The 24,950-nt window shown below is 41.9% G+C and overlaps 1 protein-coding gene across 2 annotated transcripts in view; it reads left to right on the top strand.

Annotated features, from left to right (window-relative positions):
- CNTNAP2 (contactin associated protein 2) overlaps positions 1 to 24,950 on the top strand; it is a 1,145,700-nt gene that overhangs the window by 1,105,322 nt on the left and 15,428 nt on the right. For both annotated transcript variants that reach the window (XM_040592035.1, XM_040592036.1), the window contains one exon: positions 18,513 to 18,743. In XM_040592035.1, coding sequence (XP_040447969.1) covers positions 18,513 to 18,743 — 231 coding nt within the window. The remainder of the gene's footprint in view (positions 1 to 18,512; positions 18,744 to 24,950) is intronic.

The raw sequence follows: 24,950 nt of genomic DNA, 5'->3' as shown, positions 1-24,950 counted from the left end.
ATGCAAGTTCTGCCTTCTCTGCTGGATATACTGAATAGAAAGGTTCCATTGCCTGTAGCTGTAGTATTTAAGACATTAGAAGACATTATTCATTTATTACATGGAGGGTATTCAGTATCACAGAATAAACAGAAGGTTTGGCATATTCATTCATTTTTGTCCCCAATACTTGTACCTTGCCATAACTATAACCAATCTCCATACGTATAACTTCCATTCCCTTAGGAAGAAAGGAAGAAGTACGGTAGTTCCTCCATTTGGAGAGTACCTTTCCTCCTCACATCTTTCCCTATTTTATAAATGTCAGGAGAGAGAGGGAAAGTTCAGAGCAGAAACTTGTTTTGTTTCAGTAGCAGATCCGGACCTCCTATGGCTGGAAAGGACTCTTAAATCTGGGGGAATTTTCAGCTTGTGAAACCTTTGTGTTGCTTCCAAAAACTTCCTTGTGCAAAACACATCTTCCAGAAAGGGCACCCATTTTGTCTTTGAGGTCATGCCCTCCTTGGGTAGCTTCTTTCAACAGTTAGCCTGGTACACCTGTAAAAATTGCAGAGTTTATTTCCATGATGTGTCTGGCTTTTGCTGACAGACACTGACCCTTGCTATGCCATGCTTGACTTGGTTAAAGAGCTCTCGCCATTTGTAGCTTCTCGTGCAGCTTCTCAGCCTCTAAGCTTGTGATCCGTGATTTACTTCCACTGGGTATGTGCTTTATTAATATCATGGATACTAATTTCATTAATCCAACATGCCATGAAGGCACACGCCTTTCTGAAATGTAATCCATCTATCCAGTTATATAGCTTGACCAAACCTGTACTGGAAGTGTGAAATTTGGAATTTGTTTAAGGAAAAAAAATATTATTAATTTATTTGAAGTTTTCATTTATTTACTTATTCATTTTTTCATGTATTTGTTACTTACAGAATTCTACAATGTTTCTTCCACTGTTTTTATGAAAAGTGGTATCAAGCTAGTTGTTCAAAAGTTAATCATCTCATTTTTTAACATATTTTTCAACAATTTTCAATTTTTTTGAGAGGACCTACGGACTCTTCCAGTCTTCTGTAACTACTCCAGTGCTTAAAGGTCTGTCGAACGCTGTAGGAACAGTAATGTCTTCAGTGTACGCCCAGGAGTTCTTAGAGAATGCTGACACATAGATCCCAATCAGCATGTACGGGTTAGATATTATTGGGTGTTTTCTTCTCACTAAAAGGAACTGTCACATCCTCATATGATACAAGCATAAAGTTTTAGAAGTGTGGAATCTTGCTTTTTGAGATACAAGCTATTCTTAAACATCCACTTCCACTCAAGGATTTCTTCTTGTCTCTCCTCCCTCTCGCTGCCATCTATTATGTGCCTCAGCTTTGGGCAGTTAGGCTTTTTAAAGCACATACATCACATATTGAACATAATCAGGTTATGATTGTTGGTCCCTAGGCAACCACCATCTTCCTGTCCAGTGATTGTCATCTTTATTCATCATAATGAAGTCCAAACTAATTACCTTATGTCATAGTCAGTAACATCTTTTTTTTTTTTTTTTTTTTTGGGGGGGGGCAGGCAGTGGGGGAGGAATTATTTTTCAATAATCTAATGATGCTTTACTATTGACTGCACGGGATCCCAGCATAAGCCCCCCAAATTGAAGTCTCTAGGAAAGGAGAATGAGCGGATTTTTTTCCACACACAGCAGACATGCCTATCATCCCCTTTTCATGATCTTTATTAGCATATGTGTTGGAACATCTACATTTAAGATCATGCTGGTTTGAGTTATTCACCAACAAAAATCCACCAGTGATGTGCTTCTTCCCTACCATCTATCCAAATCTGTCCTCAGCATTCTGTAGTCAGAAATTAACATTCCTGTCAAGCAAATTGTCTTTCAAGAATGTAATTATAAGTGAGAATTTTCCATTCCCTTTGTTTATATCTCATATTCAGAGCGTTTGAATACAGGCAATTAAAAATTGGTTCTGGCAGGGTCTTTTTCTACTAAATTATTTTATACTTCTAAGAGGTGGAATAAGTACCATGCACAGAAGGTTCCTCTGCAGCTAAACTGCTTCCAGTACTTGGGCCAACTCATTTAAATGTAGTCTGAATATCTCTGAATTGCAGATTGCCATGCTGAGAGACCTTTCAGCTCTCTGCTAAACTTTGAGTGCCTTCGCCTACCTGTGATTGAACTACCGCTCACACAAATTGCGTGTTGTCTCTGCTAGATTTATTACAACCAACCATTCACTGGTTAGAGATTCCTCCTTTGCTAATGATTTTTTTTTCATTATACAAATGAGCAGGTTCGTGCATTACTTGTGGGGACTGAGGAAGAAGCTCTCTGAGTTTTCTATGTCAAATATTCAAACAGAGCAGAACATTGTGTGCCTGTGCAGAAAAGGACCCAATTTTATTACATCAAAGCTGACTTGGTTTGGAACAACAAAAGATAATAGACCTCAGTAAAATTATGATGGCAGCTGGTTTACAGGTCTCAGATTGCAGCCTCCTCAGAAACAGATAGATTTTACGCATTTTCAAGGTCAGCTTTGTTCCATAAATTCCTCTATTTTATATTCTTGCTTCATAAATCCAAATGGGAAAAAGCCCTTTAGTAAAGTTTACTGTCACTGCTATTTTTTCTGAGAAAAGACCAGCCACGATGAGTTTCCAGCCAAGAAGTGAGCATCACAGGATTGTAAATATATTATCATTTTATGGTCGTTCAGTGAGGAAAGTACCTGCTGGTGCATGCGATGGTGTTAATGAAATGCTATGGCAAACACTCCTCAAGATACACCCTTACTGATAGGGCACAAATAAGAGAGGAGGTGAATAGATCAAATGAAAGAGGCACCTTTTAAAAAGTGCAAATGCTTGCTGTGCTAGAAAAAAAATATTTAATAATTCACACTTGGAACTGTTTCCAATGAGTGGTCCCCTTTGAACACAAAAAAATCCCTCAGAATATGGAAGCAGTATGGTATCTCTGGAAATATGGGGAGGAGAAACTACTGCTTTTCTGCTGGAATGTATATAAATAATATTCTGTATCAGCAGTTGCAGAGACAATAGCTGTGGCTGTTTCTCTAGCAGTAAGAGCAGACTGATTCAGCAGTGACCTTGTGGAAGTTTTGCTGTTCTGGACAATATAGAAACATCTGGGATGGGGACTCACTGCAATTGTGAGTTGTATTGATGTAGCTAAATACAGTACCGTGCTAGCTGGGTGAAGACCTTAGATGAGGTCCTGCTGAAGAGTTCTGTTATCTTTTGTTTGACTTTTGGAGTAGCAACTTACAGGTCTTGTGATCTGAGACTCTGGTCCCTCATTTCCTCCATCCTGGTTCCTCTAAGACCAGTTATTCCTATTATGGCACGCTTCTGGTAAAGCACTAAAACTTTTGGCTTTCCTCGCTGGAGCAAGAAGGCCCATGGAACGGTCTGTCCCCTAACCCGTGCTTGTGGTTGGCTGCATTGACACTTCTGCTCTCAGCTGGGGCTGGCAGCCTCCCTCCCTCCAAGTCACATGGCATCTGCATCCACGGTGATGCCACCACAAATGCCACCAGCAGCGAGATGAGAGGCAGGCAGCAAGGGCCAAGCCCCACTGTCCCACCTGAGCTGTAGCCTAGTTAGTGTTGACTCTCCAGGGGTCATGTCAGCCCCCAAACTGCAGACAGAAGCCTTCCTCCCCTCCTCTTCAGCACAAGGGACCCTCTCGCCATTCGGCAGTGTGGGTGACAGAGCTGGGATGAGGGGATGAAGGTGATGGTGCAGCTGGTCGAGGAGGAGAGAGGGGGGGTCTGAGGAGGAAGAGTTGGTCTCTAGTCTCTGTTAAAAGATGGATGTTGTGTTGGTAATTAGCTATTTTAACCCCTCCTTTTTCCAATGCCCGGTAGGCAGGCTGCTGAGCCTCCCTTCCTTCCTTCACCTTAAAACCCAGCAAGTGATGACATCTCGGTAACTTTAACTTTTTCAAACCCTTCTGTGCAGGTTTTTGTTGGGCCTTCCTTGCCCTGGTATGCGGGTCAATTAGAAGTATTCGAACTGTCCCTTGCAAGCTCATCAACCGCCAGAATGACCTTCAGCTCCCCTTTTCCAGGGAGTGGCTGTTTAACGGTGCTGCCTCTTGCTGCTGGGCTACTACGTCTTGGAGAAGTATGATTGCAAAGCTTTAATGCCCCTTCACTGGAAAAAAACAAACAAACAAAAAAACCCCAAACAAACAAAAAAAAAAACCATAAAAAAGAACAAAACAAGAAAAACCAACAATAACTAAAACCAAAAATAACCCTAACCAAGACACCTCAACAACAAAAAAAACCAACCACCACCCAAAAAAAAAAAACCAAAAAAAAACCAACACCAAACAAAAAAACAACCCAAACCCACAAAACAAATAATAATAATACCTCCAAATGGTACTGTGAGAGAAACGCCAGTGTGGTGGCAGAACCGTGCCCCCCCCCCCAGCCGTTCCGCCGCCGGATCCATCCCGGGTGTTGCCGCCGCCCCGCCCCCCGCCGCCGCTCCACCGCGCTCCGCTCCGCGCTTTGCGCCCGCTTCCCACCGCAGCCCAGCCGTGCGGGCCGCCGCTGCCCCGCGGCTGCCGGCCGGGCCGCCCCAGGGCAGCGCCGGGAGGACGGAGGTAGCACTGGGGGCGGGGGGGAGGGGGTGCCTTGTTGGGGGGGCACAGCACCACGCGAGGCTGCTGCTGCCGGGCCACCCCCCCGGCGGGGCTGGGCACTGGTGTGATGAGGTGCCGCCGGTTCTCAGCCTGGAGAGGGAGGCGGCGGCGGGGGGATGAGGGCGCCCCGCAGCTCGCCGGAGGGAGGGGGCCGAGCGCTGGGTGATCCTGCCGGGACAAAGGGTCTGAGGCGTCCCGGCTCGGGGGTGTCCCCACCTGCATCTCTGCGTGGGGTTCCGTTCCACCGGGGGGCTCGGGGGACAGGAGGGAGGCAGCCCGGTGTCGGTCACCTGGCGCGATGCTGCCAGCCACCTGTAAGTTTTTGCATCTTTTTATAACGAATTGGCTGTAAAAGCAGCAAGGGAGTGTGCTGTGCGACATGTCTGCTTCATGATCCCGCCGGGGTGACACTGTTTCGTCAAGTACAAGATTTAAGAAAACAAGCAAATGACAGTATTTCTTGTCGGTATAGAATCTTAGAACTAACCATACTGTTTTAATGTATTTCTGTGCTAGAGCATGCTTAACAAGATGCTATCGTTCTGGTTGGTTTTTATATATATATGTATATATATTTATTTTTATTGCAGCTTGCTCAGAGGTTTCCCTGTCCCTCCAAAGCCATCCATTAGGTTTGAGAGAAGAATACACCCAAAGCTGTCTCAGTATTTGGGTGGGAGCACTTGCTACAGCTCGTTAACAAAGCCATTACACTGGAAATGGCACTGTGCCTGCCGGCACTACTCTGGAATATCGTTCCATGCGTGGATTTAATAATGATAATAATTAATAATAATGATTAAATAACTATAATAATAATAATGCAAGTTGGTAGTGCTCAGTTTGATTTAGGCCAGCTGGAAGTGTCCGGTTTACACCATCTGATGAGATGCAGAGGTAGTCACTGAGTTAGTTCTTGCGTGTTTTCTGGTCCTGTCCTTCCATCATTCCTCCACACACTCAGCTCGGTGTCTTTTTGGGGAAAGGTCTGTTATCATTACCTACTGGCTAAGGCTGTGGATGGACAAACCATAGAACCTACAAAAATATGCACAGTGAGGATGTCTGACACGTAATATTCTGCGTCTGGTCTGAAAAGCAGCAGAGGTCCAGTGAAGCTGTGAGTATTATGCCAGAGATTGACGGGACTGGAAAAGAAAGTGTGCTTCCTTACTGTTCCTCATGGAATGAAATTTGTTAGCTGGCATGAAACCACACCTATGTCTTTCATCTCCAGTGTGTTTGTTGAACAAGGGGGTGGGTTTGGTTTCCAGATCGTGGTGTAATGCTTTTACATTTTGTTCTTTATGAAATCTTGATTTCCACTGTCTATAGGGTCTTTTGCAGGGCTTTGCCACTAACTAAAGTGCATGAAGGCTTCTTTTAAACCAAAGACTGAGAGCTCTCTTTTTAGGTGATTTTGTTGGTCTACCCGGATTTTGATACAGTATGCTGTAATGGTTTGGGTGTGCAGTGCTTTCCGGAGCACAAGAAGCTGAGACCCTCGATTACCTTGCCGGGCTGCAGCCTTAAAATGAGTGGCAGGAGGTTGTTTGTCCTGGAGTGAGCAGTTCAGCACTGGAACTTAGGGGCGTGAGATGTTGTGGGGGCCAGAAGCATTAATTGCTTCCGAAAAGATTGGACACATTCGTGGGAGTCAGATCTACCCGTAGCTAAATATGAAAGTCAGGATGCAGCCTGCATCTTAGAAAGGTTTAAAGCCCATGTTTAAGAGAAGCTGAGAAGGTATTCTGGAAAAGGATGGGTTTACATGCTGCATGCTGTTATACTACTGGTGAATCATCCATCTACTATCAGTCACCTTGTGGGGTTTTTTTTTTTGAAGGGAGAAAAATGAACTAGATAAGTTATTGATCTATCTAATGTGGCTGTTAATTTTTTATGAAAATTTGACATTGTGCATTGAATAGCAATACTTTTCAGCAGTGAATTTATTGTACATAAGCATGTTCCAGCAGAGGAAATACAAGAGTGTTACACATATGTATACTTGTAACAAAAGAAAAGAAGCAAAAGCCTTTGGCCTTTCTTGGATCAACCCCGTCATTGACTCTGAGATGTAATAGAGACTGGTCAAATTCACATTGTGATACATACAATACTGGGGAAAAAAAGCATAAAAGAAATTGCTTCTGAGAAATGAAATTGATTCTTTTTCTTTTCTGTGCTGTCCTGCAATATTTCTCCAATTGTTAAAATAAACGGTGTTTTTCCGCAGTACAGCCAGGTTGGTATTGTCTGTAGAGAAAGTGGAGGTTTTCATCTAAGAAAAAATAAATTCCAAATGAAGCAGTAAAGCAAACAGAATGAAAATGCTGGAAGTAAAAATGACCTACCAAATTATGGTATTCTCATCCTTGCTGGCATTCTGCTTTTCATTTGCTTGCTATTTTCAGGCTTTTGATAACTGAATTAAAGTTGCCACTACTTAGAAAGGTCTTTGTTTGTTCTTAATGTGGCAGTGTGCTTATCTTCTGAAAAATTTCAGTTCCCAAAACCCTTTTCCCTTTTCTTTATATATTACATTGCATTAAAAACCAACGTTGTAGTTGCAGTAGCCATGGATTTCTTTCAGATTTCATAAATAAGTAAAATCATGTGGGACTGATAAAGTTTTATATTTGTGATACTAACATCCTTAAAAGTTGTTTCTTAACAGATTGCAGATCTTTACCTTTTTAATTTAATAAAAAATAATAAAAAATACCCCCCAAAAAAACGCCACAACCACAACCAAACCTTTTAAGAATAGAGAAGGTTAATATAAGGCATACATGGTATATGAATAAAAATAATATTTTACTGAAAAATAATTTTCCAGTCTTGGTTGCATACCATGAATGTTCTTCAAATTGTTGTTTTAGCTTTTTCACCATCTCTGAGTGAAAGTAAGATCAGCAAAGGAGGGAGGTAAGAGAGGGAATTGCAGCCTACACACTCTTTGATGAGACTGCAGTTTTGTTAAGATATTTGAAGCTGGTGATCCAGAATGCAAAATGTAGTATGAGGACATTCGCAGGTAGTGATAGAAGAGTAATAATCAGACTGAAAGTATATTATTTTAATATAGTTTTAACAAAAGCACAATATAACTAAATGCATTGAAGTTTGGCCAAGATACATTACAGTTGACTACAGGCTGGAAAAGTCTTATTTGTTTGTTTAATTTATGCATTCATTCATTTATTTATTTATTTATTTTCTGGCCTGAAAAGCATTTGCTCAGTTAATGCTGCAGCCAGCTTCCATAAGATGTAAGAGCACATTTAGGCAAATGATATGAATGAAACTGCGTATTTTTTTTGCATAGTAATGCTACCTCTACCTATGTGTTTTACAACCTTCTCTAAGGTTTATGAAAGATGCTGCGATGGTTATTTATCATGAGCATAAATGAGAATGAGCTTATAAATCCTGCTGAAATACAGTGTCCTAGCTAATTCTGAGGATGCTTTGTCTGTGATAATAACTTTTATTTTTTCATAGTGATATCTATGATGACAAAATCACTCAGTTATTTTGACAAAATCACTCAGTTACTTTGTCAGTCATTTAGATTTGTGGTTTGGGGTGTTTTTTTAACACATTTCAGCTACATTTCTTCTCCTCTCCCATCAACTGCTTCCTCTCACTGTGTTTAGAGCCTGCCTACAGACAAAAAGCAGATGAAACATATAATTCTTTGTTCAGATCAAACACCTGGTGGTGGCTCTGCTTCTGCTGCCCTCAACACATGATCCCTTTGCTCTTGCATCACGTGAAGAGGATAGAGGATGGGACACAAAAAAAATGTGTTTTGGACGCTGTCTGTCAGGTACTTCTTAGGCAGTTTTGCCTTGAGAACTGCTTATTTCTGCAGCGTGGGTTGCATCAGTGTGTGCTAAGCATTTTGCTTCTCAAGCAAAAGATTATCAGTAGCCCTCAGAAGGATTTGTGGTCAAGGTATGTGGTACAGCCTGACTGAACAATATTGGTGTCCAGTCAGCTCAGGCTATCGTCTAGGTGGATGACCTTTCTTTTTAGCTCTTCCTACATTTGGGATTCCTGCTTTAAACAACAGGCTGAGCTTTTTGCTTCTGGTACCCAGGGAGAACAATTAGTTGTCTAGAGGAGTAGTAAAGTTATATATAAATTTATGAAGTGACTGTATTACCACTCACAGATGATTATAAAGGGTAACGCATGGAGAGGTCTCTCTTTCCTCAGAACCCTTGGGAGTTTTGGCCCCTCTGGCATGGAGCTGACTGTTCACTCTCATTGAAGTTCTGCCCCAGCTGAACACTTCTCGGGGGGCTGCTCTTGAGTGGGAACATTTGAAAACTTCTGCCAAAATCAAGACTTCCAGTTCATGTTTGCATGCTGGGTATCATTCCATGGCAATGAAGGGTCTCTACAAACTTGGTATTTCTTCTTTTTTTCCCTGATTTTGCATTGTTCCATTACCCTTGGGAGAGCTTTCTTCTTTATCAATGGAAATGTACCATACAATCTGTGCCTCTGTTAGTGACCTTTACAGAGTCATGAGAAGTTTGTGGGGTGTTTAAAAAAACCACCACTGGTGTGGTGTTTGGGGTTTTTTTTCTATATTGGAAAGCAATGCCCATATCTTTTTTTACTTAGATCTTAAAACATCTCAAGTGAGACAGATCCCAGCTGGAGGATAGGGGGAATTCTCTATGTCCTACTAAGAGGGAGGGGAAGAGTTTGAAGTGAGTATCTGAAGTGACTTGCTCAAGGTTATACAGCAAGTCAGTAGCAAAACATGAAGAAAATAATTTGTTTCCTTGAAAAAGTGATGACCACTTTTAAGATGTTGCCCTTAGTTTTGCAGGTTTTACAATGCAATTACTAAGAATCGTGCAGTGTCAGCTAATTTCCTTTTCGTTAAAAGGCCATGTAAATTCCTGAATGATAACTGTTGTTGGCTACACACGAAATTTTAAAATGGAAAATGCCAGGAAATCATACATCCAGTATGAAATCTTGAAACATTCAGAAACTATACCATCAGTACAGAAGAGCAGAAAAAAAATCCAACTTGTGCTCAAACCCTCTTCATTTGTGGCAGTGTGAAACCAGGCTGCTGTCAAATAACATCTCCATTCCACAGCATTCCTCACATGCCTGTTTTGACTGAGGGGCTGCAGTCCAGCACTAGCCTTTATTATTTCTGCCATAATGGGACTCTGATAGGAGTGCATTTCACATTGGTGATTTACTGTCTCCATTACAGTGTGACACGAAAGCCATAACTCTTCCACCAGAGACTGGGGTTTGGAAGTGCTCCAGGGCTGTGGCACAGCTTCCAGGACAGCTCAGGTTCTCTAATCCTGTGTATTTTTCACCTGCTTCAATCATTTCCAGCTTGTGCAGAAAGTACTGAGAACGTTTCATAAAGTAATGGCCTTTGTTTCAGCAACACTGGTAAAGCTGCTGCTGCAACTGAAACATGCACTGAGCTGTTACAGGCTTCGTAAGGAATTTTGCTCTTGCTTGCACTGTGGATAAGGCCATTTCTTAAGTGTCTGACAGCAAATGAAAGCACCTTGTGTTTGCTGTGCAGCACTGTCGGTTGGCACTGTTGGGTTAATGTTAATTCCTTTGGTTCCTGGCACAGTGCTTCGTACACCACAAACAGTATCTTCATGTTTCCGTGAGTGGTCAGTGAGTTTGTTAGTCCAGACATAAACTGTCTAAACAAAATTATTCCGTACAAGCTATAATTTCTCATAAAAGAAAATCAGGAAAGTTACAATAAGTAAGTAAGATAAAGTTACAAAGAAAAAAGTTAAAACAGCCAGAAAAGGACCAGGCCACACAATAGGGCCGTACTGTGGGCAGTACTCAAAGGCTCTGGAGAGCAATCAGCTGTAGGCATGTCTGAAGGCATCTGACTTCTGAGCAAGGGTCCAGGGTGAAGGGGACAGTTAGTCCCTTATGGCATGTGTCAGAAGAGGGAGTGACAGGATGGCTAACTGTCGTGGTTTAATCCCAGCTGGCAACAAAGTACCAGGCAGCCACAGGCTCACTCCCACCCTCTCCCCCTACTGGGATGGGGAGGAGAGTCAGAAAAAGGTAAAACCTGTGGGTTGAGGTAAGAACAGTTTAACAATTGAAATAAAATTAATAGTAATGTAAGGGGAAATAACAAAGAGAGAGAGAGGAATAAAGCCCAAGAAAAACCAAGTGATGTACAATGCCATTGCTCACCCCCTGCTGACTGATGCCCAGCCAGTCCCTGAGCAGCGATTGGCCCTTCCTGGCCAACTCCCCCCTGTTTATGTAGTGAGAATGATGTTCTGTGGTATGGAATATCCCTTTGGCTAGTGTGGGTCAGCTGTTCTGGTCTGCTCCCTCCTGGCTGCTTGTGTACCTCCTCACTGGCACGGGAAACTGAAAAGTCCTTGACTTATTATAAGCACTATGTAGCAACAACTAAAACATCAGTGCGTTGTCAACATTATTCTTATACTAAATCCAAAACAGCACTGCACCACTGCACCAGCTACTAGGAAGAGCATTAACTCTAACCCAGCTGAAAGCAGGACACTGTCCCAGCCCCATGGAGGCTGGAGACCACCCTGCAGCTTCTCACCACATTTACTCCATCCCTGCAGGCCCCTAGGCAGTGTGAATGAATTAGCGTGATGGGAAAGGGATGCATGGGGAGGCGCCCGGGTACCACGTGGCCCTTGCAGACCTGTGGACCGAAAAAAGTGTGTCTGCCACATGGGATTTGATTTTTTGCATAAAGAGCAGTCAGTAGTCATTAGCACTTGGGTCCTGTGAAGCTCAGGTCCCCCTTCTCGGGAGCTGCCAGCCCCTTTGCTGCCCTCAGCACCCCTGTAATGAGTTCTCCATAAACGGGTGTCTTGTTCCACCAGTAGAAGTGTCCAGAGAGCTGTATGCAGGAGCTTGTTTTTTTGACTAATGGACAAAATAAAGTTCCTGTTGTTTTATACTCGGTTTGTACCACTTACTGAATTCTAATTCAGAGACTGAAATTAAAAGCCAGGGAAGTTTGAGGGCTGTGGCAAGTCTTTACTGTAGCTTAGCTCAGTGCCCATATGTGCCTTGCAGTTTTACATTAACTACAGCTCATTAAATGTCATCCTGGGAGTTTAGCTTTTTTGCTTTGTGCTGTGGGTGTTTGCCGTATCTGATACCACACCTGGTATCTACACAGTTAAGTGGTATTAGTATGCTTTTTTATAGAAATTGCTGATCTTAGGGCAGAGAAGATACAAAGAGCCAGTAAGCAAACAGGTGCTTGATCTTCATACTGGAAGATGTTCATCAGAAGAGCCAGGCAGTGTGTCAGAATGTAATTTTCCCTTTGTCTGGTGTTACTTCCCTTTTGGGTGTATAGTAGTTGCTCCTGACATGGACTTAGCCCTGTGGCTTTGGTCTAGCAGGTGTACACCACCCCAGATCAGTTACTATGACTGTGTGCTGTGTGTGATTCAAACTAATTTATTTATTCTCTCAGTGTTTTTTACACTGCGCCAATCCTCAAGGACTGGCATGTGCCAGGGTTTGATGTTGCATTGAACTGTTCATCCAGGTATCAAATAGGAGAAAGTGCTTTAGTAATCTCAGGGGACTGTGACTTGAAATCAATAGCTTCCTTTCAGGGGAGTTTAAACTGCTTTCTGTTATGTGGAGCCTGTCACAATAACAGAGATGCTTAAGATGCTGATTGGGCTGATCTTTGAGCAGTGGTAATGTAACAAGATATCTGAGTACAGGGCACAAGAGAGCACATGGTGCTTTATTTTGAAGAGAAAATCTATTGCTAAGGTTGACCCAAAAGCGGTTAGTGGTTCATTTAATTGAATTGGTGAGTTCACCTGTGCAGTCTATTAAAATATTATATGAAGATAATTGAGGCTCCATTTAGTATAGCTAGCTAAAGGGTTCTAAAGCTTTATAATGAATTACCTTCTACCTACCCACTGAGTGGATGCTTAATCTTAAGTGAAGTAGCAGAGCATCCTGGTAGTTCAGCCAGAAATACCATCCTGTGGCAAAGATGGACTTCTCCCACTACTGATACAGCTACTGTCTTTCCAGAATCATTAAGCCGTTGTATTTCACAGCATAAATGGGCAAGCACATATAAATAGATCATTGTCCTAAATCCAAACAGCTGGATTTTTCACCAATTTCAAAGCAAAATTCAAATGTCTTGTGTGAATTATGTAAGAAATAGTCTTTAGTAAATGGAACTGAAAGGGTTTTGGTTGTGCTGCTGAGACTTTCCTTTGTTTAAAAGGCATCCTCTGTGACAACAAAATCACTCCAGTATATAGTGCTTTTCTTCTCCCTGCCCCGCTATGTGCTACTTTGGGCAGAGCTTTCCCCACTATCAAAGAAGAAAGAGGAGCTAGATGTCTATAGCATTTACCAAGAGCCTTGCTGTGCTAGAAGTATCCTTAGTTATGCCTTATTTCTACTTTGAAGGGCATCACTGGAAAACTCCAAGGTGATTCATAACAGGATATTTATTATATACATTGTTGTGCATACCCACAAAGTGTATTTCAAGTTCTGTTACATTTCCTTCCTAATGGAACATAATTCACAATAAATAGATGCCTTGATTTTCTCTGTATGTATTGAACACCGTGCAAAGTTCAGGATTTATTGTAACTGTCTGTATTGATACGTGTTTCAGTCCTATAATGAAAAAAAAATGCACAGATCAGCTAGAATAAAAAAAGATATTTAGCAAAGATACTCAGCATGTACATTTAATAAAAAGAGGTTTTGTACATTTTGTAGGTTTGCAGTGAGAGTGTTTCCCTCTTCCCTCACAGCTGACTGTCTCCCCTCTCCCTCTTTCTCAGGTCCATGTGTAGCACAGCCCAAGGCTGTCTTACCACCTGTGGCATGACTGTACTGGTATGGCACAGTGCTGTGCTGGATGGTGTAGCTTTGTGCTGCAGAGCTTTGTGTGTGTGGGAATCATTCTAGGATTCTCACATGAAGAACTTTACATCAATAGAAAGCATTTCTGTTCCATCTCTCAAAAACCTGCTCAGGGCTGTGGGACCAAACATGTAATTTTTTTCTCTGCTAAATCAGGCTGTCATTTTTCTCTAGTCTTCCTAAGTGATGCTACAAGAATGTGTAAAAAGTAAATGGTAGAATTAAGCAGAGCTGGACCTCTCCAGCAGTGTGATAGCTTTTTGTGCTTATAGAATCACTGTGGCCCTTTGAGCTACTTTATAAATCTTTTACTGGTGGATATGGAACATAGAGAAGGGGGAGAGAGAGAGTGGATAAAAACTATTATTTGGCAATGTGTTTCTACAAGTAGCTCATCAGAGGCATGCTAACTAGGTCAACTTTAGTAATAGTGTGAACCAAACTGTTTGTCTTGCAATAGTGCCTAGGCAGGAGCCCTAACTGCGTCTACAGGTAATGTAGTAAGGGCAAAAAGGCTTACAAAGCAGATAACCTAATCACACTGGTTAGTATTGCTATGTGCTACTTATGCACAGGTCCAGCTGCAATTCTTTTCCTCTGTATGAGTTGGTTTTCCTTGTTTTCTTCTAGATTCATAGAATAATTAATTTCAACTTGTTGAGTACTCATTAATGGCATCCCTGAAAACTGACCTTCTTTACATCTTTTCAGCTAGATGGAAAAGAGCTTCTTCAGTAATAGCACATAATATTCAATAGAGAAACAATATATTTTTCATCACTATATGGCATGTTTCTGCCACAGCTATGGGAAATAAACCCTGAAATCAAAACTAGTAACAGGATTAAATTCCTGTATCTTTTTTTACTGTTAAACAGCTAACAAAACATAAATAACAAATAATCAATGTTATGTATATCTTCAGTGAATGATAATGCACAAGACACGGGGCAGCATCTTTGAGGTTCATAGTGTACTGTGTACTACTTACAGACATTCTTAAAATGTTTAAGCAATCTGGGTGGGCAGGTGCATAGTTCCTGTGTGAATGTTTAGTGTTAAAGATTTGTATACTGCAGTGTGTCCATGCTAGAACGAGTTTGCCTTAATGGTCTCTGTCTTGTAATCATGGTCTTCATCTCAAGTCAGCAGGTTATGTGGTCAAGGAAACAAATGTTCAAAGCTATCTGAAGTTTAAAAAAGGCCTTATTATAAGTGGTATTTTTGGAAGTCTTTCATTACAGATATGCTTGTGGGTAGGGTACCAGCAGATTGCTGCATCAGATCTGAAAGCAATAATACTGATGTTGCTATTAGGTAATGATAATACTATGTAATATTTATATGACTTTGCACTAGCTTACATGCTGAAAGTCAGGAAAATGCAAAGCAGTTGCTTTGTACATTTCCCTTTTTTAAATAATGTGATTGTCATCTTCTTCTCTTTTTCTACCGTCTTGGTTATAGGGAGAAAATTGAATTTTAGTCATGACAACAAGGGCATATTTCATTACATAATCGTTACAGTCTCCAGGGATGGGTTTATAGCAAGCTTAGATACACAAGGAGGCAAAGTGTAATGGCCTAACATCAGAGAGCATCGGTGTGCTGAGCCCCACGGAATGCACACGGGAGGGAACATGTTCACAGCCATAGAAGTCGATCCGTCTTGGTTTAGCGCTGATGTGATGTGAGCTCGTGGTAAATTTGTGTGAGGTGACTTTGACAGCCACCATTTGTGGAATGTTTTAAACCAAAATGCAGATCTTCAGCAAGGTGCCTTGTTAGGGGTTTGGGGTTTTTTCTTTTTAATTCTTTCAGGATCTAGTCTCCATCACTTGTTATTCATGGAGTTAGAGAAGAATGGTGCTGTAGCTGCTTAAGTAGCACAACCATATTCATGGGGTTTTGTTCTTGTCACTCAGGATTGTGAGTGGGAGGCTATTAGCATTGCTGCATGAAGTTCCACAGAATATATAAAAATATGAATAAAAGGTGATTACTGAACTGTTACTGAACTGTTATTGACAGTGTTTACAATGTTTAAAGAGAAATACGGTCTTCTAATTGTTCCTTAGATTATAAAGACTACTCAAAATTGCAGCTATTCACTGAATATGCCATGAACATTTTATTGAAGTAGGAGATAGTGAATATTGTGGTCAGATAGGAACCTTGTCTGACTGATGCAATGTACAAGTAGCATTCATATGCATGAACTCTGGCTTTTGTACAGCTTTTCTACTAACTATAGTAAGTGGGCAGGCACGTGTGAGGTTTTTTACTTTCTATCAAATATTTGAAGATGAGGCTTGTTTGGTCAAGCTACTTTTTTAAAGGAGAGCTGGTTGAAAGACCCACATAGCTAATACAATTATTTTAATGCATTTAAGCTAGTCTCTAGCTGAGTCCTGAGCACATTTCCACTTTGTCACAGGTGACAGTCACTGCTAACTGCCAGCTTGTAAAATATAATATTGATACAGGCTGGATAAGTACTAGCAGAGAAAGAAAATTCTCAAATGAGAAGGAAAAGGGAAAATGGAGAAACAGAAAATCTGTTCTTGTACAGTGAATCACATAACGATCTAATGCAAGTAATTTTCAAATTATGCATCTTCCTTTTGTGTCCTTTTGCTAGGTGTCAGGGGGACTTAAATGTTGTATGTTTATCGTTCTAATAGTGGTTGCAAAGACAGAAAAGGTACAGCTTAGCTCTGTGTGAAAACCAAGATGTCGTTTCAATTGTGCTCAAGATTTGTCCAGTTTCCTCCAGTTTTCCCCCACTTCATGTTTAAAGTGTGAACCCCCAAAATAAAGCATAATTGAAATGCTCTGTCTGGTTTATAGCCTTGAAACTCCTTGTATGTATCCCTGGTGCAGACCCCTCAGTACTCTTAGTAATAGCACGGATATATGTATCATGGAAGTTTTTAGGGAGCCCAGTAAGCAGCTCAACCCTCATATAATTGGTCCTGGTTTGGTTAGAACTGAACACAGACTTGTCTGGAAGGTTAGTAATGCATTTTCTAATAATTCCGATTTGATTTTTTTGTGTCTTTATTAGTAGCAAAACTCAAACCCAGATGTGATTTGGTTCCCAGCTCTTCCCCAAACTCTTACAATAAAACTCCTCCTAACTTTCTCCTCATACCTCTTGGGAGCACGCTCTCTGTCCCACCTCTGTTTTCCTTACTTTCCTTTTTATGACACCATCTTGTGATTTACAGACTTTTTTTTTTTTTTTTCCCCAGAAACACCCTTTTTCAAACCCTTACTACTGTTCCTATCTGAAAAGGTTGCCTTTGAACAACCTGGGGCTGCTCCCTGTCTCTGTCCCTGGGATACCATCTTGCTTTGCTCAGCTCGGTACGGCTTCAAGGACCAGCCGTGTTAATTCCTGTCCCTGCGGATGCAGGGAAAGGCAGTTTGAAGCATCTCAGTGCCTCTGGAGAAATAGTCCCTGATACAGCACAGACCCGGTGCTACCATGTGTCCCTTCCATTCACTCCACGCTATCGTAGAAGAAAGGAAGCCAAATTCCTCATTGCCATGTAAATATTATATTAGACACTGCGGTGAGGCTTTGAAATGTTAATACCCCCTCTAAACACAGGCAGCTGACAGAGTGCTGGGTTTGTTTCACTTGTGATTCAGGTTGTCGCAACAAGTCCTGGCAGAATTAAAAAGTTGTGCGTGGCCTACAGATTCCTGGGTAGGAAGAGCATGTGCTGCATTTCACAGCTACCATTTTGGGATCTTTTTAACTGGTGTTTAAAGCTACTTGTCAGGTGACTTTGAGGGAGGACAGTTGTTCGGAGAGCACTGGCAGAGCACCGTGCTGTGTTCACGGGTGCCGGCAGGCAGCTTGGTGCCAGCCCGCAGCAGTGAGGTGTAAAATGGCCAACTGGCAGCAGGCGCTCAGGCGGTGGAGGCCCAGCAGCGGTGGGAGGCAGGTGGGAAGCAGGGGAGCACGTGTGACTCCTGAGCCTGCAGTGGCACTGAGCGGGCTGCCGCCACCTCTCGCTGCTGCCGGAAAGGAAGGAGGCTGGAGAGCGGCCCTTTGCCACATCAGGCTGAAGGGATGTGTGGTCTCCTGGTGAGGGGACACGGGTCTCCTGACAAAGGGGTGCTTGGGTCTCCTGGCGAGGGGACACTTGTTCTTCTGGCAAAGGGACACTCGGGTCTCCTAGCGAGGGGGAACTTGGTCTCGTGGCAAAGGGGAACTTGTTCCCCTGGCAAAGAGAGACTTGCTCTCCTGGCAAAGGGACACTTGGTCCCCTGGTAAAGAGACACACAGTCTCCTGGCAAAGGGACACTTGGGTCTCCTAGTAAAGGGATGCGTAGTCTCCTGGTGAAGGGATGCTAGGTTTCCCCATGAAGAGATGCTTGGTTTCCTGGTGAGGAGACAGGAGTGAAGGGGAGTGGTCCCAGCCCACCGAGAGGGGCTAGAGAGCAACAGGACAGGGTGAACGCAGGGGCATCTCTCACAGCAGAAGCTTCAGCTGCGAGGAGAGACCCTGGCGATGACTGCTTTTCTACCTTCTCTTTTGCCGCCTCTTGTTGGGGAAAAGATTTTTTCCCTGGTCTTTTGTTCTCTGATGACTCCTTCACGCCAGCCTTTCATTTTAATGATAGCATAGCAGTGAAACTGAGTCACATCAAAGCCTGAAGGGTTCCAGCTTTAACCTGTAATGAAGTGTACAGAAACTTGGCAAGGTCTGACACGTTCTCAGTCTCCTGAGAAAGGGACTTGGGAACTGAGCTCTGGGAATTGAGTGTTCAGACCAACCGTGCTTTCCAATACAGTGAATTGTTTTGATTAATCTCTTGTTTTCCCCCCTGCTTAATTTCCCATAGAAATTGGGAAGATTGACCAAGATATATATAAATACAACACTCCAGGATTCACTGGCTGCCTATCAAGAGTACAGTTCAACCAGATTGCTCCACTCAAAGCAGCTCTGAGACCTACCAACGCCTCCTCTCACGTCCACATCCAAGGAGAACTGGTGGAATCCAACTGCGGAGCATCTCCACTCACCATCCCACCAATGTCGGCCGCTACTGACCCGTGGCACTTAGACTCAGGTAAGCCGGGGTTCATGCCATGTTAGCTTGGTGGAGCATTTCAGGGAAGAAATACATCTGCCTTTCTCTGTAAGGAACAACAATACCGAGTGAATGTGGTTGGTGGATGACTGTAGGATTATAATCACGGTAGGAAATGCAAAGCTAGAATGACAGAGATATGCCACCACTTCTAAATGCAGTTACAAGGTATTTGATTTGCCTTTTTTTAATATTCTGCGTTATTTTTCTTTTCCATAAGTCTTAGAGTGTTTGAATGTTGAGTTTGGACCTAGCTGCTGTGATAGCAATTTCTCTGTAGTATTGGGTACATAGTCAGCAAAAGGTTTGTAAGTACAGATAAATAAAGTATCATGGCATTTCTTAGGCTGTATTCCTAATCAGTGAGTATATTGTAGTCAGCTTCATACAAAAAAAGTGAATCTAATTTTAGGCTTAAATATGTTTATATAAAGTGCTGATTTGTTTTCTGAAAGGTCTGCTTTCCTTAGGCCGTGTTTAATGGGAGATCCCATTAGTCATGATGGCATTCATCTCGTGCTGAAAATGCTGGAAAGCCAAAACGATTTGCTGATCCCGGCAGACTCATGACAGTCTTTGAAAGTATACATTGTGCCTAACTTTAGAGGGTTTCTTTCTCTTTCCTTCTTGAGTGTCAGGTAAATACTTAAAAAAAAAAAAAATCTGTTCCCTTTATAGGGTCACGTGTCCATTGACACCTCTCTTATATTTTGTCCTCATTCTGATTTCACTTGTAGTAGTGTAAATTAGAACCTGTCCTGGCAAAGTTTATGCATTTACTGTGATATAAAATTAAAATGCTAGTGGAGAAAATGGGTCCATAATGATTTTGATACCCATTAGCCTTTGCCTGTTGTGTTTGGGGATGCATCCATCTGCCAGTTTTCATATGTGAGGGGACAGGTATGTATGTCTTATAAGTAGGTGCCAAGACCATACCTCTGGGGTTTGGATGTGTTTGGTTTTTTTTTTTTCCCTTGCGATATCAAGGAACTCCTTGCAGTGTTTCCTTTCAGCTCTTTTTCAATAGAGAAATAGGGCAGATGTTTGTAAGGGGAGAGATATTCCAGGGCTGAGAGTCCCAAATATTGATGCTAACAATCTAAAACCTGTCATTCCCTCCTTGCTGCCATGCCATTGTAAGATTTCAGTACATCACGTCCCTGTTTATAACATGCAATCTCCTTGCTTGAATTTTTTTCACCAAAAATTAGTAGTCCCTTTCTTCTCGGTGATTATTAGGTCAGGTTTTACCTGAAGGTTATGTTCTGTGCTCCTCTTTCCATAAAAGCACATTTCCTGAAGGATACCTCACTGACTCGTCTTTTAAAAAGTGCCATAAACGTCCTGAGGATGCACTGCTGCTGTGAATCTTGTGCAGATAATGGGGTTTGGTTGTTAATTTTGGTTGGTTTCTTTTTCCTACACTGAATATAACTGCAAGCTAGTAAAAGACTATGGTGGGATTTACTCAAAATATTTGAACTGCTCCTAATAGCTCCTGATGTTAAAAAAATGGAGGTCCTGCTTGTCGTTGCCATGTGCTGCTATGCATGTCCTTGTGTTGGTTCAGACTCATCTTGACAACTTTTGCTGCGTTGATTCAATGTTGATGACCTGACAGATTATAAACTAACACATTTTCTTCTGGATTAATTGTAATAGTCATGGAGCCATCATAAAGGATATCAGGAGACATACGGCATGCAATTAGGTTGGCTCAAGATGTCTGTTAACTTCTGCCGACCAAAAAATATCTAATTTCCATAGCTGAATTTCACTTGGCTGTTTGAAGTCATGGGCAGACAGACTGCAAATGGCCCACCTTCATTTTTGGCGGTGATTAACTTTAGTAAGGCTGGGAGCTAGGGACCCCTCCTCTTGTCCTCCCCAGTGCTCCGCAGCAGAAGAGGGAAGAGATCATATTGCTTTAAAGGCTGTTAGCGAGGGACTGCTGTACACTGAAGGGAGCAACAGTGTCAGGTGAGTTATGATAGAAAGACATTTCACAGCAAGGGAGTGTTGCTTCTCTGGGGTGGAAGTGAAAGGGCATTCAGGTGTGGGTAAACAATTCCTGACTTTCACTCTGGGTGACATTTCCATGGTACAAAGAGGAGGTATCGCAGCAACTGATTTATTGGTGTCAGGTAAGAATAACTCAGTCTTTGTGAAGGTATCTCTGGTGGTGTGACACAGCTAGCTCTGTTTCAGGCTCAGGAAAAACATCTACTGTAGACTGTGTGACCTAGCACACAGATGATCTTGATGACTGGTAAGTGAAAATGCTTGGATTTAGTGTCACTTCGCATTAGCAAATAGGCAGTTGTCACTGAGGATTTTTTTTGTTTCCCAAACCCAGCTAGAAGATTTTCTCACACATTGTGTTGAAAAAGAACATGGAAAAATCAGAGGTATAAGTGATGTTTCCTATTGGCTCCAGAACTGGAATAGTCTCAGTACTCTCAGCGTGAATTTACTCCTTTACTAAACTGGCTGAAGGGGTGAAGACATTCTTTTGAAGTTCAGAGAAACACTTGTAGTGGTGCTAAAGCAAAAGCCACACACACTCTGCCACAAAGAAATGGTTGCAAAGAACATGGCTTTGAAAGCAGCTGTTACTATGTACAGGGTTTCTCAATTGAAACAGGTTTTAATCTATATTTTTTATTGTTATGTCACCTAGATCTTAGCAGAATATGAGAATTGAGGACAGGTGGTTTGTAGTGAAAAGAAGAAAAGAAAAATTTTGTGGCAAGTATCATAGAGTTTAAATCTCATTCAGTGACATGCTCTGCACTAATCCAGATTCACACTTTAAGTGTAGTGTAGCTTTGCTTCTCAAATACTGTGGAATTGGATGTTTAAGATTGAAAAATGTTGTAGGAGGGGATCAAAGTTAAATGTCTAAATAGGACAGATACACCAGACGGCAAACGTAATGATCTTTTCACCTCTAAACTGCAGTGCTGGATCAGACCTTATGAATAATTACTGGATATTAAGCAGGTTCTGCCTGACAGATGACCTACATTAAATGTTTTGTCTTAAACTCTTCTATGTAGTTACAGCATGGACACCTCCTGCTAGCTGCAAAACATTTTGGATGCCCTAACAGAGAGGCTAAGAGGGAAATAATAAAGACTGACCCTTACAGACAAGTTCAGGGATTTATCAATAAGAAACCTTGTTGGTTTGCTCCCCCGATAAATGGGCCATACAGCTTCCGCATTCATTGTCTTGCACTTTCTATTACCCTTGACTTCATACATATTTCACATTTACAATATTAGTTCTTTCTAAATTTGTCATTGTGAAAATGCCACTTCCCTCCCTCCGAACCCATGGCTAGTGTTTTGCCATGCTACTGGGACATTATCTTAATCTTTTATTTGGCTTGTGAGTATTCTTGCAATTCATAGTCTTTTCCTGTTGCTATGGTGATCCTTTCTTGGTGGTGATGAAGCACAGGAATTCAACAAGTCATTCTTTTCTAGAATGTGACTTCCTGGTGATTTACAAAAAAAATGTCAATTAAACCCAAGCAGATCATCAATATAGTTCTCATCCCATGTTTGCATCCCATCTGTATTAGTTCATGTCAGACAATCCAATTTGCCTTGGTGATCTCAAAAGGAGTGTAGAATGGCATCTGGGCTATTTACATCAAAAGGAGTGTACAAAGGAGGCAAAAAAGAGCCTGATCAATGACCATATTATTTAAAAAATGACATGCCTTACCTTAATATGTTGTCTAAACCCAGAAAATTACCTGTCTGGCATACATTTCAAAACAAAAGTTGTAATTGCATGCCTTTAACTATATTAGCGTGCATTTTAATACCTATTACTGTGGCATATGTTTAAAAAAAAACACTAATCAAGAGTTTTTAATATCGCTTCAAAGTAGCTAAGATATATGTCACTGATAACTGACATCTACCTTGCTCATTGTAGAGAAGCAAACAAAAGCTCAAACAGATGATGATCCTGTAGTAAATAAATTCCCACACCTAAGATGCCTTATACTTAAAATCAGAAGATGCGTATTATTGGGGTGGGGTTGTTCAGTTTGTGGGTGTTTTTACCTAAGACAAAGTTTCTGCAGTTTACTAATGAAGTTTCGCTTCCAAACTTTTATTTATATAGAAAGGGTAGAAGAGACCTACTATATATATGTGCCTCTCCATTTTAGGTGAAATGTACTCCAGCTTACCAAGCTACCCAATCTTGAATTTAGTAAAAGCAAGAGATACCAGTAAAAGCAAGGTATACACAACAGTTGACAGACCGTGCTTTAGCACCTGTAAGCTGCCATGGCACTACACAGCTGCAAGATATGTTTATCCTGAGTATGAACAGAACATCATCTAGGCTATTTGATGCAGGATTTAGCTAAGCCCATATTAGCTTCCACATACTAAGAATTAAATGGAGCAGGATTAAATGTTACATCTGCAATGTTCTTCCAAGTGGTGTGACTTTTTTCTGACTGTATGTATTTAAACCCTAAAAGCTCTTTATTTTTTTAGAAGGTGAAAGGTCTTGCCTTTAAATGTCAACAGCTTATTTTGAAACCTATGTTGAGCATGTCTGGCAAAAACATTGTATGAAGACATGCACCGCTGTCATCAAGTTTAAAATGGCTGCCTGCAGGTTTAACTCCCTTTTTGGTACAAATTCATCCCTCTTCCTTTAACAAGTGATGGCAGGAGAAGAGAGTGGGAGGGCTGAATACTGCACGTATGATCCCTGCTCACCTAATTGATGTAATAATTACCTTTGTCAAGTGAAAGATAGCAGTCCATTTCTGGACTAAGAGCAAGTGTCATTCGTGTGTAACTGGTGACAGTGCTGGAGGCCACCTTCCGCATTCAGACGCTGTCAGGTGGGTTGCCATTCCACCCTCTGACCACTGGTACCCACATCTCAGGGGGCAGAGCAGCAGCACGTGGGGAGAAGCTGTGTCAGATGCACAGTGGCACGGATGTGGCTACAGAGACGGGAAAGGGCTCTTACCCTTGTCAATGGCTGGTTACACACTCAGTAGGAAGGAAGGATCAAAGGCATGACTTGCTGGAGGGCAACAATTCAGCCCTCAAAATGGTCTTATGTTACAAACACACAAACCAAATGGTCTTCTCCTGGCCAGAGACACTGAGAGTCCTGTACGCATCAGTGAATCCAACAGCAGAAGGATTAAAGTCAATGGTAATGTGTGACACAGCACTCATTGGCTCCTCTAAGGGATGGGGGGAGCAGGTTCACTTTTCCAGGCTGCCTGCGTGAGGGGCAAGTGGGATGGAAGAGGTGCATAATGACACAGCCTACCACATGTACATTTGATCCCCTAGGTGTTAGCAGTATTAGAAACGGATGTGCAGGCAGTTGCTACAATAAAATGATGCTCCTCCTTTACAGGCATAGCAAACAGGATTGGCTACCTCTGCTGCAGTTGGAGAATGACACCAGATTCTCTCATTGAAGTTACTGATCACTCGAGGTGGTTGAGTTTTTTAAATTAACGTAGCGTGTAAACATTGGGAGACCCTTTGTCTGCAAGTAAGCTAGTTTAATATTTATACTCCTTATAAAAGAGGTGGAAGATGCACATGCAACCTGCCGGGCAGGCCAACAGATTCTTCCACAGCTAGATTTGTGTGCATTTCTGTGATCATATTTCCTCTGCTGACAGTGACAGCATTTATCCCCGATTCTCCTGATACAGATATTATCTCAGAAGTCCGTGACTTTGACCCAGTTGTTTTCAAACAGGAAGGTGGCATTATTTTCAGACAGTCAGCGATTGAGTCTAGCAGATACTCACAGCTCAGTTTCTAAGCACGAAGTGTTTCTTGCAGGCAAGAAGGTAAGTGGTAAACATTGAGATGCAACAGTTCTATTTTTCTCCTCCCCATCGAGCAGCTAACTAGAAAGAGCATCTGCCTGAAATTTGGCACAATCAGGGCTTCATCCTTAAAGGGCTTAATTATGGTGCTTGAATTACTAAATCTCTCTTTTGATTTGAAATAAAAATTCCTCCCTCAGTCTCATCTAGTTCCTTCACACAATTAGGCATAGCTTTGTCTTATCTTTAAGAATATACAATTTCAGTGTGAAATTGCTGACACTGTCTAGTGTATCAGACAGCTGACAGACTGCCAAGCTTGTAAATTCTTTTGGCATTCA

The sequence above is a fragment of the Falco naumanni genome, chromosome 4 (genome assembly GCF_017639655.2).
Source record: "Falco naumanni isolate bFalNau1 chromosome 4, bFalNau1.pat, whole genome shotgun sequence".
Taxonomy (NCBI): Eukaryota; Metazoa; Chordata; class Aves; order Falconiformes; family Falconidae; genus Falco; species Falco naumanni.
Note: the sequence above shows the minus strand (reverse complement) of the source record. Positions and strands in the feature narration are given on the sequence as shown.